We start from the raw sequence: 15,854 nt of genomic DNA on the forward strand, positions 1-15,854 counted from the left end.
AAAATATATTGCCCTTAGCCTCCTCATCCCAAAAGGAAAAGGTAGACTTCCTGTCTCCATCTCCTTGGTGCTCTCTGTGCCAAACTGAGGAAAATCCATAGCGTCAGGCACATGTGGCAAGTGTTTATGGGGGGCGTTGTGTTTATGGGGCATTGTGGCCAAGTGAGCCCTCACTGATAACAGCAGGGCTCACGATCACACACCTCAGGATCAGGGTCATAGTAATCAGTAGGCTGTGAATGCACAGCTGAAACAGAGTAACAGCAAAAGCAACAGAAAAAAATGATATTAACAAAGCACCAAAAAAAAAAAAAAAAAAAAAAAACAAACCTGTTTCCATCTATGAAGAAGCAGTATTCTTTTATCTTGATTAAAGATCCTTCTCAATGTGATCTGGGTCTCTATGGGCTCCAGAGAGAACTTATGTGATTTGGATTTGACAGCATTAGAGAGTCAGCATCCTTACACGGGGCCTTGCTTCTCAGCTGATCCCCATGTATGCTTCCTACAGTCTCTCTGTGAGTATCCAGTACCATGGCAAGATCTTGGGTTTAATTTGTGAAGTGTTAGTGAATTATTTATCAGGCAGATCAAGGTCTTCCTCTCTACTTTTCACCCTCTCAGAGTACTCTGTATGCAAAGTGCAATGCTAACTAAATGTAGGCAAAGACTTGGCATGTATTTACAAGGCATAAAATGTCCTGTCTATGTACCTTAAAACTATGCAAACTGATAATTTCTCCCAGTCCTTTACTTCCTTAGATTTCTGGTCCAGGACTTGCTGGTTTCTTTCTTGCTTTGTTCCTGGTAAGCACAGGCTTGTTAAAAGGACCAAACTCAAGGTGAGCTTCTGTCAGAAAGCAGATCGTTTGGATCAGCCTAAACTCCTTTTCCTTTTTACCTCTTCTTACATTTATCTTGCCTCAGTATTTCCTTGGAGGGTGTGTTAGCCAATAAGTGCTTGTTCTTTTCCTTTCCATTTGGCACATATTTTTCTTATTTTTTCTTCACCTTCAGCTCCTAACTTGCTCTTCTCCAGCTTGTCATCTGCTATTATCCAATTGCACATGTAATGTAGCTAAAATCATAGTAACATACTATGCCTGTATATTATTTTTTACCTCCTCTGAGTATTCATGAAGGAACTATGAGCTGAAGAGGATCCTGGAAGAATGAAAATTGTTGGTAGATCACACAAAAGGGTTTGACAGAAAGAACACATCCTTCTGGTATACAGCTGATAGGTTTTGGTTGCTCGAAAATCAAGGCTATTACTCATAGAAGAAACTGTAGCATTTTAAGTTACATTAAAAGATGCAAATTGTTAGGTCTAAGTATTAGATAATGAGGGATCACGAATTGAATAGACCAGGTAAAAAAATGGAGCACTGAGCAACTGGAAATCACTTTCCTCTTCAGGCAGATTAGTGTGGATCATGTCTGAAGACACCAAAGGAGAGCTCTAAAAATCTCCACCAAATCTCATTTTTTCTCATCTTTGATCATAAATTCACTTATCTATTTATTTATTTATTTTGAGTAGAGCGAGAATAGCAAATAGTGATTTACTGCTCATTAACTTATAAATTATTTCTGTAAATCCTTTGAAATGTGCTGAAATATATGAAGATGTTGCATAGGGAACTATAAAGCCATAGGTTTAAATAAACGAGTCTTTTCATATTACTATAATTATTATTATTATATTTTGGGACTTCTAAAAAACGTTTATTTTATTGGCCCACTCTAGAGGGCATCATATTCTGTATCTTCTAAGCAGTACAAACTTTCATAAAAAGAATGCTTAGGAAGATTTCGTGATTTAAGTCCTTTTGGTCCAGACTGACAAAGTGATATAAGTAGGAACCTGTAGTCAGGTTTTTTTGGTTTTTATTTTTTTTTAATTTTTTTATTTTTTGTGCATTCTGAACAAGATTTCACAGCCACTTAAAACCTGCTGTATAAGTTTTGCTTTCTCTTACACATCTACTTCGGAGCAAGTAGTGCCTCTGTCTTAAGTGAGTTGAAGAGGTTAATCTCCTCTTTCTAACCTCTGTGGGAAACTTGACGTGTTTCAACCACTTTCTTTTCTGAGGTCTCTGAGTGGTGGTCTCTGAGCGTAAAACAGTTGAACCTCATGCAAATGTCACCACCTCTTTCCTTTGAAAGATGGAGAGAAGCAAAGATTATCCCTTGATTTGGTAGTTAGGTCACTTGTGCAAGATGGGGAAAACCTGAGTGCAGATTTCAGGTCTTGTTTTGCTAGATTGGAGAACTCAAATATAAGATTCATGAGTGGAAAAAATACAGCACTTCTTGCTTTGTTTTGTTTCCTTTTGCACGCTTAGGTGTTCTCCTGATCATATTTTTGTATTTTGTTAGGTCTGTTTAGAGTTGTAAATGCAGCAGGTGTGTGTGCAAAAGGAGAATGTCCACTTGAAAGCTGTGGGGGCCAGGTACCTAAATCCTGGTGTGAATCTCATGCACCCATGATATAAATCAAAGCCTCAATGTCCAAAATGAAAAATTACTAGGTGTGATGAGGTTATAGCTTAAATCACCAGCATAGTTAGGCTAGATAAGTGCATTAAATGTTGAGCTTTAAATCCTAGATGCACAAAAGGAACTGCTTTTGCAAAGTGAATTCCTTTCCCTTATCCAATATATTCATACCACTCCTTCTGCCATAAAAATCCTGGCTTCTTCTGCCAATAAATGAGATTAATCTTCTAAAACTTTTAGCATATTATCTGCAACATTACAACATTAAATATAAATAAACAAACAAACCGTACACTTCTTAGTTTTCAGACTTTACAGATACAGAGTTCACTAAGAAGTCATCTCTTTCCTTTAAAAGAAGACAACCATATAGAATAATAGAATTCTCTGTCTAGCATACAGACCCATCTGGAAAGAATTTAGTCTGCAATAATCATGGGCATTTGATTTAACTCTAAATCCCTGTAGGTAATTCAAGCATAAATTTATTGGGGTGAATTTATCCCCCAACTGCTTTTGGATCCAATGAGGTTAGAGACGAACTTGGCCCACTGCACTTAAATTAGAGTATGTAGCCTTTCCATTGCATCCAAATATTGCAGGAACGCCTGTCATTATAAGCAGACCCTTGCTAGAAATAAAGTCAATAGAGACAATACAGGCAATCACCTGAATTACAGTTATTTTTCCAATCTTTAAAGACTAGTAATTATTTGGTTCTGAATATGTTTATAGACTGGTATCTAAATCAACTGGAAAACACTGGTCTAATTTGTTATTCGTTAATTCTGTATTCATCTGAGATAGTCTTTTTAGTTAAGTAAAATTTGTTGCGTTTCACATTATACTGCAAAAAAAAAAAAAAGTTTCAAGAGGTATTCGGTACATAATGTAAACAATACCATCTGTCTTTTTCTTTGTAAAATCTTCTTTGAGATAGCCCCGATATGCCTACTGTTTTCAATCACTTAAAAGGCAGTAATTTAATTATATCATCCTCTATGTAGGAACTGCCATTGCTTTCAGTCCCCTTCCAGTCCTGACACAAGTAAATCACTTTGATAAGATCCACTTTTTATTTATATTTTTCCGAGGAGACTAGCATAAGTAATGATACCAGTGATAGACCAAGGACAAAATGACTATAATGGGCTTTTTGCAGAAGAGAAAAACATGTGCCATTGTGATTTACCCTGTTACTTAGAAAATGTTTTTCCTTGGAATTTCTGCGACAGCCACTGTCTCATAGCAAAGGGCATTAAGAAATATGAACAAATAAATGGTGAGTTCAACAAAATCTTCAAGGAGCAGCAGTTTTAAGCAGCTGTCACTACTTAAATTTCTTAAATGGGAACAGAAGTCAGACACGTTTTGAAAATGTGCCTAGGTTAGATTCATCTTTGGTAGAATGCCACCTACTTACATGGAAACATGCTGGGTATGTGGTTGGATCTTCCCTACAAACTGCTATGGCTTATCAGGCAGATATGCCTTCCTTCTATTTAAAAAATTGTGTGGGTGACTTCAGTGTATTGTGCCATTGGCAAGGCATGGGCCTGGCAGACACTTCTGCCCTCCCAGAATAGATGCTGCACGAGATCAGTAGTGTCTGTAGACTTCCTGCTGCAAATTGGCCTGGGTCCTGATGTGGAGAGTACATGTTTAGAGGTGAGCTCTCTGGATACATCTTTTTCATGCCCCTAATTTCAGAAAAACAGAGGATGCCAGATGAAGTGGCTACATGTGACACAAAAACTTGTTTGAAAGGAACTGAGTTGTGTGTTTGAACCTCGACTGGTCACTGAGCATTAACACCTCCAGAGCACAGGTTTTATTGCCTGCATTTTCACACTGGTAAGGAGTTCTGGTCTTGTATTTGCTGTCTGAGACCTTCCTCAGGTATCGTAGCAAGAGTTTACTCCGGTTTGGCTGCTGAAGAAGCAGTACCATGCAGTAAGAGGTGATCAGCAATATTAAAACACCACAGGCCAAGTATGGTGCTTGTGTTTCCAGCAACATGCTGTGATGTAACCCTTTTGGTAAATTATTTTGGAGAGTTTGTGTGAGAAAGGTGTGATTTGGGCAGGAAAAAGGCAGCACGTTCACTGTTTTTAACCTAATTAACTATTTTCATATTCCAAGGGTTAAACTTCTGCTGCCAAACAGAGGCTGACGACTTGGGTTATCCTGTGAAACAGATAAGAAGCTGTTAAGGATATTGATATAGTATGTTGTTTTCTTTCACAGGGAAAGTGTGGAGAGCCTTATCCAAAAGCATTCCTACGCCCGATCCCCGATTCGAACCTATGGTGGAGAAGATGATCTTGGAGATGACAGCCAGGCAACACAAAGCAGAGGTAGGAAAATCTGCTCATGAGGTAAACTGTGCTTAAGAAAAGGAGGATCACGGCCAGTGCTGTGGTACTCTGAAGCATTTCTCTGGTGTTTGTCTCTGCTATAAATCCACAAAGAAGAATACTTATTCCCGTATTGTTCTATTGGACATTTGATATGTCTACGGCATTGGAGTGGGTGGCTCACTGAGGAGGCAGCTCTAGAAATGCATATATATCTAAACTGCCATCAGAAGAAAATTATTGCTGTTTCCATTTCCATTTCCCCCGAAAAACAGACAACTTCATTACTGTGGTGCTGAGTGCAATCTCAGATAACTATCCTTTGGTAGAACTTAAAAACTGTGGCTCAGCATCAGCTGTAAAGTACCACGCAGATGTGCCCTTTGCTGCCAACAAAGGACTTGGTTCAGATCACTTTCAACCAGCCTGTGGTTAGCTTGCTTTGCCTCTACAGGGAGTGGAGTCCATAGCTGCCTCGAGAACTGACATTTAATTACTTGTCTAGTGATCTCTGAAATGTGTCCTTACTGGTTGGGCATTTCACCTCAAATACTTTAGGTTTGTCTGCTTTAGCAGTCAGAAAAGTAGTAGTAACACAAAGTTGTTCTTTGTGGGGTTATTTGCTGGAAAAATTGCATCTGCCATAATTTGCCACTGGAAATAGATCCATACTGTGAGATTGCTGACTAGCATAAACTTGTGCTACAATGTGCTTTGCATGTTGACTTTGTGACCTGTCTGATATGCAACAGCCACTTGAGGTAAAGCAGTTCTACTTGCCTTCTGACTGGCAGTGCCCTTGTCTTGTCCTCTAACTTCATACAGTGTTGCTAAGATAAGAGCATTATTTCTGGGCATAAACTATTTAGACTTGTGCAGGGAAAACACTTATTTTTAACTACAACTCACTCTTCAACAAAATGTGATTAGTTGGGTGTGTTCACACACATCTATTCTGAGAGTAGTTCCATAGATTGTGGAGTTACTAGAGTAACTCCTTAGCTGGTACGACGCCATCCTTCCAAATTCTTTTTGGGGACTACCTTGTGTTATGTCTCCTTAGATCCTAGGACAATTATTGTTGAATAAACATAAATTCTTTGCTCGACAAAAGTGCAGAGCAAGGCACCTTCCCTCCAAGATCTGTGTTTCTCCCTGGTCTGATTTATTTCTTTGAGACTGACAAAGTGGGAAAGGTGAGTATTAGTGTGAGAGCTGGCAGTCAGAGCCTTTCTATTCTGAAGAGAATTGTGAAGGAAGGTATAACAGGAGGAAAGAATAGTTTATTAAAATTTATTTTTTGTAAAATATATTCAGGGCACACTCATGCATTTGCTTGCAACAGGACATATATGTGAGGAAGACGATGAGTTGTCGCAACCAACTTTTTTCTGATGTGGGAGCCATATGCTAGGCCCCAAGTCTTCTGAGGCACCCAGAACAGTTACACATGCTGCCTTTGCAGACAATTAACTTGTGCTGCCTTCACTCTTTATTTAGGTCCGGTATCCTTAAAAAATAAAAAGTCCTCCAAGATATATAGAGAAATAGTTATTTCATTGAAACTCCTCAGACATTTTTATTTCTTCTGATGCAGTTTAAAACTACCTGGCACACAAAATGGAGGTGTGTCCTTCCTCATGTATGAGAATTGACAGCTAAATACATGCATGCTGCTGGGTGGTGTGTGTAAGAAGCTCGCTGTAGACGTGTTGGAAAACATTTCTTTGGTGACAGCAGATGTGATATGTGAGACTTTTTGGAATACTAAATTGCAGTTGGGGACCACTGTAGTTGGAGGAGGAAATGGCATTTCTGGATGTTTCTCAGGAGAAGTAATTGTATACTTTGTTCTGTGTAGAAAGAAGAAAGTTTAACACTGCTATATATTTCTAATAACTTCAACACTCATCCAGAGCTTTCTCATCTCAGCCCATTTCAGCTGTCTAAAGATAGAAATGGCTAGCCTTCAGTAGTATATTTATCACAAGAAGTCTGTTTCCAAAGGAATTAACAGATATGAAATAAATCAAATTAAAACTCCTCAGTGCGCAGTGTCTGGGTACCTGCACTCCAGCATTCACACTCAGAGTTGATGGTAGCCACCTGAACCAGAGCCAGATGTACAACTTCTGCTGAAATCCGGATTTGCAGCCAGCTTTCCCAGTAGTGCAATAATACTCAGATACTCCTTGATTTGTAAAGGGTTTTGCTCTGGCCTGTGAGTGTGTTCTTATCTGTACAGTTTGGCTCTGGATCCTAATTTCCCAGCAGTTACGATTTGGTTCTGTGGTGGGTTCAGGATCTGGTTCAAGTCCATTCCTATTGCTGAATTGACACAATTTCTGCTTCCTGTTACTGCGCCGTTTCACTTGTTCCATTAGGCAGAGAAGGAATTAATCAAAAGCAGCGCTCTTTCTGATTTGAAAATCAATCTCTGAAGAGATCTATCGTTTTGCTTTTTTTTTTTTTTAAATCGCAGTATTATGTCTTTTCTTTCTATTGTTCTTTGCTACAGTTTTGAGTACATGGCCATGATTGCTAGACAGGCATCTTAAAAAATGGATGCCTTCATATTCTTTCATTTTACTGTTTGAATGAACCTGTCTTCTAAAAACCAGATTTATGAAGCTAATACCTGTAATAACAACTGCAAAAATTCTTCTCTGGACGTTTTGTGTTATTGGCTTGAAATTATGTTTTGGCAAAAAAATAAAAAAAAAAAAAAAATTGCCAGTACATTTATTTTTAAAGTAAGAAACATTTTCTCAATGGAGGCAGTTGGACAAGAAATAAAATACAGAAGGGACATAAGTTGAACTTTTGTTTGTATAGGAATAAAATTAAGAGTGTATTTATAGGATTTTGTTTTATCCCCCCATCTCTAGAAGCCAGACATCTGATGATAACCAGATGCTCAGAAGAACTGCAGAAGTGAGGGGCAATATCTTCATCAGATTATTTGAAAATGACCGTGTATAATTATTAAAACAAATTATTCATTGGTTCCCCTCCCCCTTCCAAAGGGAAAAAAAATATATATGTATTACTGTCAAAATAAATAAGATTCTGCCACCTTTGGAGAAAAAAGTTTTAGAGGGGGAAAATTTGTGTAAATAGAAATTTTTGGAACTTTTCAGATGGAAAAAATATCAAAGAAACCACATTCACTGGATCAAAAGTTGATATTTATCTTGGGAATAAGCTTATCATATTTTTATGTACTTCGCTTAAAAAACAGCATCTCAATATAATTCAGTATTGCTGCTGTTCCTTAGAGCACTACACACAGTTAGAAAAATAAGAAGAACGTTTTGACATTTTAGAGCTATTTGGAACACGTAAATTCGAGTGAAAAGATGCAGTGTTGACGTGCTTTCCTGGTGTTAAAGGAAAAAAAAAGAGCCACTAAAACTAACAAAACAAAACCTGAAAAGCTGTAATGCAAATGATATTTTCTTATGCTTTTACCAGACTGAAACTTTAGAAAAATTTAATTGGTTCTACTGAAGGTCTGTTGTAAAAAGCTACAAGCATGTTTTCACCACAGGGATCGGATGCAGGGTGATTCCATGTCAGAGTAGGTGTGTCAGTGTTTGTTCATGCCAGCACCGCACGGTGTCTCATACAAAAAATGTCCCATGGATAAAAATGATTTTACTGTTCAAGCCAACTGCAACCAGCTTCCTGTAACTTAAGTTTGTCTAAGATTTAGGGATAAAGGAGACCAAATGGCAAATAATTATATAGAGAAAGATGCAATGAAGAGATAAAAGTATTTTGGAAAGTATCTCCAATGGCAACTCGTAATTAAATTCAGCTTTACTGTGAAAAATCATTTTCCTCTTTTTGCTGTTCTACCAGCTTTGTACGTTGCAGTGCAAATGTCAGGCATTCTTTCTCTTCATTTGCAGGATCAGCTTTTACAACATCTGATAACCTGTCCCTCAGTTCCTGGGTATCCTCTTCAACCAGTTTTCCTGGATTTCAGCATCCCCAGTCTTTGAGTGCCCTGGGTACCAGCACTGCATCCATTGCTACACCTATTCCTCATCCAATCCAAGGATCCTTGCCTCCATACAGCCGCTTGGGAATGCCTCTTACACCCTCTGCAATAGCCAGCTCCATGCAAGGTACTGGCCCCACTTTCCCTTCTTTCCACATGCCAAGGTACCATCATTATTTTCAGCAGGGTCCTTATGCAGCCATCCAGGGACTGCGTCACTCCTCCGCAGTGATGACACCATTTGTATGACTGATGTAAGATGACAGAAACATAAGATTTTAAATGTGCAAGCATGGTATGAAAAAATACAAGGGACCTTCTCAAAAGGTCTGTGGTGGGAGACTGCTGAACTCAAACCAGCTAAGAAAACGCATTGTGGAGATTGATTCCTCCATTGAGGGATCACAAGAAGAGAGCATGCAGCTTGGAGCTGCTCACAGACCTATGTGTAACACAGTCAAAACAGATCCCAGAGTTCCCAGGATTTCTGGTCACGTGCAGGTTGTTCCAAAGGTTTGTTCTGCCTAGTGGAAAGAGACTATGTTTATGCAGCAGTGTACAAATTAATTGTGTATGTCTTTTTCTGTATGCTAGAAGGATTCTGAAAAAGGCAATACTTTTATTCATCCTCACCTCTTCTTGTGACTAATGGGCATCTAAGCAGAAAAATGTATCATTGTAACTTTGAGCATGTTTTAGGCTATCTCAGCATGCATTTGCTGGGAATGGTACAAAGTGGAGAAAGCCACTGTCCTTTTTAAAGTCTAGCTTATACTTGCCAAGAGCAGTATTTCATAATTGCTACTATAATCTCATAGAGAAAATCATTAGCAAGTCTTTCTTTCTTTTATCTTTTGTTTCTTTCACAAAACACTTAACAGTTCCGAGAAGAACTGTGTTACAGGACGGTAGCTGTAATGATGTATTCTGTTCTGCTTGTCTCATATCCTAGGAGGAGCAATTTAGCAGTCCATTAAGATATGGTGAAGGAAAACATAGAGTTTTAGAAAATCTGTTGCTTTTAAACTCAGAAACTCAAGACACTAATTTTTTAAGCCAAAGCTACTGTTTGCTGCTGTGCTTGCCATCTGTGTCCAGCTGCAAATGGGTACCATTAGTTAACAGAATTTCAGGTTAGATCAGTCTATATCTAGACTCTAGATCACACTATAATCAATAGATTCATATACAAATAACAGTATCTTGGAGTGTCTTTCTACTTATTCTGTTTTCTTGGATTTGGTCATAGGTGTTACTAGACAAGCTGTTTGGCCAGGACACGAGAGTTGTACTGTTGAGTTTTTCAAGTCCCAGTTTCCTCGGGGAAATATCGATGAGATTTGCCTGTAATTTTTTTATTTTATTTTTTTTTAATTCATATCTGCCTTATTTTAGTTAGTAAGAAGAGTTCTCATCGAAAATACTGTCCACTTTTTGTAGTACATTGTGTCTGATGCAACAGAGGATCCGTGGATTCATAGGAAAAAATGAGCTCTGCAGAGAGCTAGCATGAATCCTTTGCACTGTTGAAAAGAGAACTGGTGTGATGCTGGTTTTCCGCCTGGTGGAAACTACGATTTCACTGTAAATAAGAAGTCAAAACAGATTTTCTGTGTGTTGTTGCATCCAAGTTATAGACGGTAAGACATCAATTGGTAAAAAAAGGACTTGCAATCCAATCTTATATATTAGAAGATTTGTGTAGAGCTGGAACAGATTGAAAAACAGACATTTTGGCACTATTCTCCTCTACTCTTGACCAATGGATGTTGGCAACATAAAATGAGAAGTACAGCGCAGTACACTGAGTGAAGTGCAGGGCAAGTCACCAGCTTTTGTTGTTGTCCCAGTGCCTCATCATACCAGCCTGGTCACAGACAGCAGTGACAACATTCCAGACTTTTCCCAGCTTCTATTATAGGCCAATGCATACACTCAAAGATAAGGACCATCTGTGTATTTTCCAGTAGTTGAATTTAAGATCTTGCAAATTGGCCATTACAATCACCTTAGTCATGTGCAGTATCATCCTAATTTCCCTTTACTCATTGTTGGGCATGCTAATAAAAAATGACCTGGGAAAATCTGCAGCTGTTTTGCTCTGCATGTGAATGAAACCAAACCTCTTTTTGCAGTCTCTGGGTTTAGCACTACTACAAGCAGGTCTGTGAAAACATATAACGAGCCAAACTCTGCAGTTTTAAAGTGGTTTAGAATCAGACACTGACTAAATTGTCTTGATATGTCTAAACATTAAAATTTGCTCTAGGTTATAGATTCATCTGGAAAGTGCATATTGCAAGGTTGTGCATACTCATGACCTGTTCTAACATAAAAATACTAGTTTTCATGAAATCATATGATAGATATATGATTCTCACCCTTCTGTGGGCAGCAAGAGAGCGGTTCCAAGATGAAATTCCTGCTCATCTTAAGACAGTGGTAAATTTCTTGACTGTAAACAAGACAGGATTTCATTCAAATTTACATTCTTTCCCCAAAATAAAGTCTATCTGTATGGATGGTGGTTATGACAGCAGCAATATAGGAACTTTGCAGAACAGACTGAAAAACAGCTATTAATCAACTTCAGCACTGACTGCATAACTGGAAGAACATTAATGTAAATGTGTAATTAATTGGTTAAGGAACAAAATTGTTTTGTTTAAAATTGTACTACTTTGAAAATAACTCAGTAATTTATTTAAGGAGTTGCTGTACCGCTGTCACAATTCTATCACTTTCAGGATAGAACATCTGTTGCTGGTAGATGTTCTAGGAATGCCAAATGTAATCTAGAGTTTATTTTCCAATATAATTCACATTTTATATCCCACGAGAAGTGCTCTTCATGTTTATGAGCTATCTTGGCTGAGCAAACTTGGTGCTGCTTAGTGTTTTTTTTTATTATTGTTTTATTGAAGAAGGGTGGAGAGAACATGCCTGAATGTGCTTTTCAAAAAGAATGATAAGATTATTTTCCAAAGTGTTAAAAGTACTTTTGGGTGTTTTCTGGATTACCCTTTTATCCTTAGACAGTTAACAGCCTTAGGTCTTTTATCCAACAAAAGCAACCCAGGACTAACAAAACTGACATAAATACGCTTGTATGTATATATTTTTTTCTTCTAGTTTTGGAGCCCTGAGACAAGCTAGAATCAAAAAGCATTTTAAATTTGGCTGTTGTTTTTGTGATGTTGGTTTACATGGCCTGAGGAACTCTCAAAGATAAAAATTCAGTCTCGCTGGTTTCAGGGTACTCTCCAGACAGAAACAGGCAAACACTAAGTGGATAAAGGTGCAGTTTTTAATGGAAATGCTTCTCTGTGAGTTCAACTATAGTGTGCTGTATGATAACTAACATCCTTGTAGTGGAGCCTAAAAAATGCAGTGGAAAATTTTTCCCCAGAAGGCTTTATTCTTGGATAAAAGGATACACACATGCAGCGTGCACCTGAAGGTTGTGACACTGTATGAACATGTACACGCATGAAGATGGTGCAGCTTCCAACATCCAACAAATACTAACTGGTATTTGAAAACGAACCTCTTCCAAATTGAAAAAAGTCTGGGCTGGCAACTTGACTATATGCTACATCCTCTGTATGCGCACGTATGTTATAAAGAAACAGAAATATCAGTGAAAATTATTGCAAAAACATGGGGAGCTTTCCAAAATTGGAAGGTAATGAAGCTGTGGTAATTCCTTCCTGGATAAGAGGCAGAGAGACAGTGAGATCAGTGTCACACTTCGGGCTCCTTATGTGGAAGGAAGCCTTGGCCTCAGAGCTTATGCTCATCATCTGCAGAGAGGTGATGTCCACTCACTGCAAGATTGTGTTTCATTTTGCTGAGAAGTTTTTCTCACCATTCCCTACAGAGTGCTTTCTGCTGCAGAAGATGTGGTTTCTGTACTATTTACTTGCTGGCCAGAGGATTTATGCATTACTCTGTGATACACTGTCCCCAAATATAGTCTTTAGTTTATAAAATAACAACTTCTTTTCCTTTATTTTATCTTTCTAAAAGAAACTAAGCAGTGATTTAAGTAAACTTTGAATTAACTTTTTATAATACTTTAAGGACAAAAAATACAGTTTGCTGTATTTTACCTTTAGCACATATAAACAACATTTTTTTTTTCAATTGTACCTTCAGAAACATGAGGAAAGATTTGGTTTAACAATAAGGAAGGTAAAAACTGGATGTAATCTCTTTAACAGAATGTACCACAGTTCTGCTGTTTGCTGTGTTGACTTTGTTGTTTATAATGCATTGCGTGAGCACATTCACCATGTACTGAAGTGTGTGTTTGTGTGTACGGGGTGGGCAGGGGGAAATCTTTTTATGGAAAAAGAAGTTATGAACATAAACTATGAAGCAACATCTAATGAAAAGTTTCTTTTTAAGTGCAATATATTTATTTCTGCTAGAAATATAATATCAACATTATGTAATATTTGAAGCATTAAATGTTATTTGTAAACAGCTTAAAATTATATATATATATCACAAAATTGTACAGAAGTGCAAATGTGTGGATATTCAGTTTCTTTCATTAAAATATTGGGTGTTTTGATATATCATTCTTATTTAGCCAAAGCTTTCTGCCTTTGTTGTTTTTCCTCTAACTGAGACACTAAGTGCAGTGGAACAAACAACAGATTTTCTACACAAAATTCAGAAGGTCGCAAAAGGTTGTCTAAATCCTAAATCCAACACGTGGAGTATTAGTTGTGCAGTAGTTAACTATATTTGTAGCTTGCATATCATTATATAAATAGCTCTTTCAAAGGGCTCTGCGATTATATTCAGAGAAATTGCTATTTTGGCCACTGGAGTATAACTAAATAGTTGAAATATGGGGTTCCCAGGATTCCCAAGATAATAGACAGAGACCTAGAAAACACGCTCTAAAAAGAAAATTGAGAAGCATTTGGTCTATTTAGCCTGGAAAAGTTAAGATAACAGGAAGATACAATAAAGTTTTCAACTGTACATAGAATATAAAGAAGGAAGGAAAGAATTCTCCATATCTACTGCAGGTTTTAAATAGGCTTTTATTCAGTAGGATTTTATTTCTATTTAAATAACCTACTAAAGCATGGGAGAACCACTTGAGATATCTAAGATATTCAAAGAAGAGGGCTAATGAAACACAGCACCATAGTGCCTAGAGTAAATAAGGAACTAGAAGCCTTTAAGAACAGGTTGAACATACATTACTGGAGAAGGGTGTGAGTAGAGCCAATCTTGCCTTAGGACAACCAAGTGATCTCTTGAGGTGCCTTCAAGCTTTCTGCAAGAGCCATATCTTAAAGAGATTCTAACAGAATCCTTGCATTACTCCAAAGGTTTCCATTACACACCTGCAGTTTAGTTTTATCCTCACATTGAGATCAGCTGTAGAGTCTTTTTTTTTTTTTTTTTTTTTTTTTTTTTTTTTTTTTTTTTTTTTTGCAGCTAGTTCACAGGAGTTGTTGACTTACAGGGAAACCTGAAATGGTAGAAGAGCTGTGAGGTCCTAATGAACAGCTGTAGTGTTGCCTTAATTTGGTTTCTGTCTGAACGTAAGCAAAGAGAGAACAGCCTGAGGTAAGCCAGATGTATCCATTTTCCTTTTGGAATATTTGCAAACGAGAACAGTTCATCGAGGTGGTAACTGTGTATGATGTCTTGTCTGTGCTGTATTTTTATGACTTCTTGATAGCTAAAAAGCATCTGTTCTCATGGATATTCAGTGCTATAAAAGTCTTTTGCTTAATGTCAGGCTAGGGAGCTTTTTGCTTACATGTAATGTTGAACATGTGCATTGGCACCTTCCTGGGTCAGAAATATGGACGGTGTGCTTGTTCAAGAAATCAGTAGGCTTAATTGTTTACAGTTAAATGAATGCTTAAGTATTTCACTGTCTTTGTAACTGAACATTCCTTGTGTTTTGTAGAATCACTTTGTCCACATGACAACTTGCTGGAGCCTTTATTTACTATTGTCAAGAAGGAAACTAGAGGATTAAATACAGTGAAGAACTTGAGCTTGACAGCTGTCTAATGCCTAAGATCCTTATTAAAGCTAGGCATGAATATTAGTGTTGGTTTAGAGAATATTAGATGTTTTAGAGAATTTTAAGAAAACTGCAGTAACTGGTCCTTGATCTCCTCAGTAATTACAAGAGGGCCTAAAAACTATTCCATGGGGATGCTTGCCAGAGAGGTATTTTTTTTGTTGTTGTTGGGTTTGTTTATTTATTTATTTTCGAGAGTAGCATGATAAGTTGCTCACCCAAGTGCAGACAGTGGTAATTCACCACTGCAGCATTTTTAGCTCTGTTAATAAAAACTGTCTTTGCAAACAGACCCAGGAAAACCTGGTATATTTTTTTTTCCTTTTAGGTTTAAAAACAGGCTTGATTACAGAGACTACACTAATTTAGTTGATCATTTCCTATTATTGAATTAAAAATAGAGTAACCGTGTTAAATTATTCTGATCTACTAGTTGACTTCAACTTGTTTTTATTGCCATTGCAAAGCCTACCAGGAATAGCGTAGTTATTTTTGAGAGGCTTCTGTGTCCTCATTTCAGGTCAGCGTTTCCATGGCTTGGTACCAGTCTTCAAAACTCTGTGTTCTCCTGTTTTTGGAGAAAGATGGTTTGCAAAAACAGTGCTGATAGGAAGTGTTGTCCCTCAGATCGGTAGGGGATTCAGCTCTTTGTCTGCTTTATTTCAGCCAGGCGTTGTGGGGCTACTTTAAGCAGCAAGATGCATTAAAGAAGGGCAAATGCCTGCATCTGAATCTGTAATTTATGGTGTTTACTGCCAGAGATGGAGGTAACAGTTTCTTGAAGAGCTGCAGCTTTTTTCTATTTAGATGTTTATCTTCTAGTCAGTTGTTCCGAGAATTTCTTCTACATACTTCATCCTTGCTATGAATCCCTTTGTCTATCTGTGTCAGAAGTCTTTTATCTACTCTTTCAGAGGCGATTTAT

General features: G+C 37.6%; 1 protein-coding gene across 1 annotated transcript in view; it reads left to right on the plus strand.

The window, feature by feature from the left end:
* The window catches only part of TBX20 (T-box 20), a 36,781-nt gene extending 23,330 nt beyond the window's left edge, over positions 1-13,451 (plus strand). Inside the window, exons 7-8 of the mRNA NM_204144.2 lie at positions 4,750-4,859; positions 8,774-13,451. Coding sequence (NP_989475.1) covers positions 4,750-4,859; positions 8,774-9,114 — 451 coding nt within the window. The 3' untranslated portion in view covers positions 9,115-13,451. The remainder of the gene's footprint in view (positions 1-4,749; positions 4,860-8,773) is intronic.
* Positions 13,452-15,854: the final 2,403 nt, after the last annotated feature.

Source organism: Gallus gallus, chromosome 2 (genome assembly GCF_016699485.2).
Source record: "Gallus gallus isolate bGalGal1 chromosome 2, bGalGal1.mat.broiler.GRCg7b, whole genome shotgun sequence".
Classification (NCBI taxonomy): Eukaryota; Metazoa; Chordata; class Aves; order Galliformes; family Phasianidae; genus Gallus; species Gallus gallus.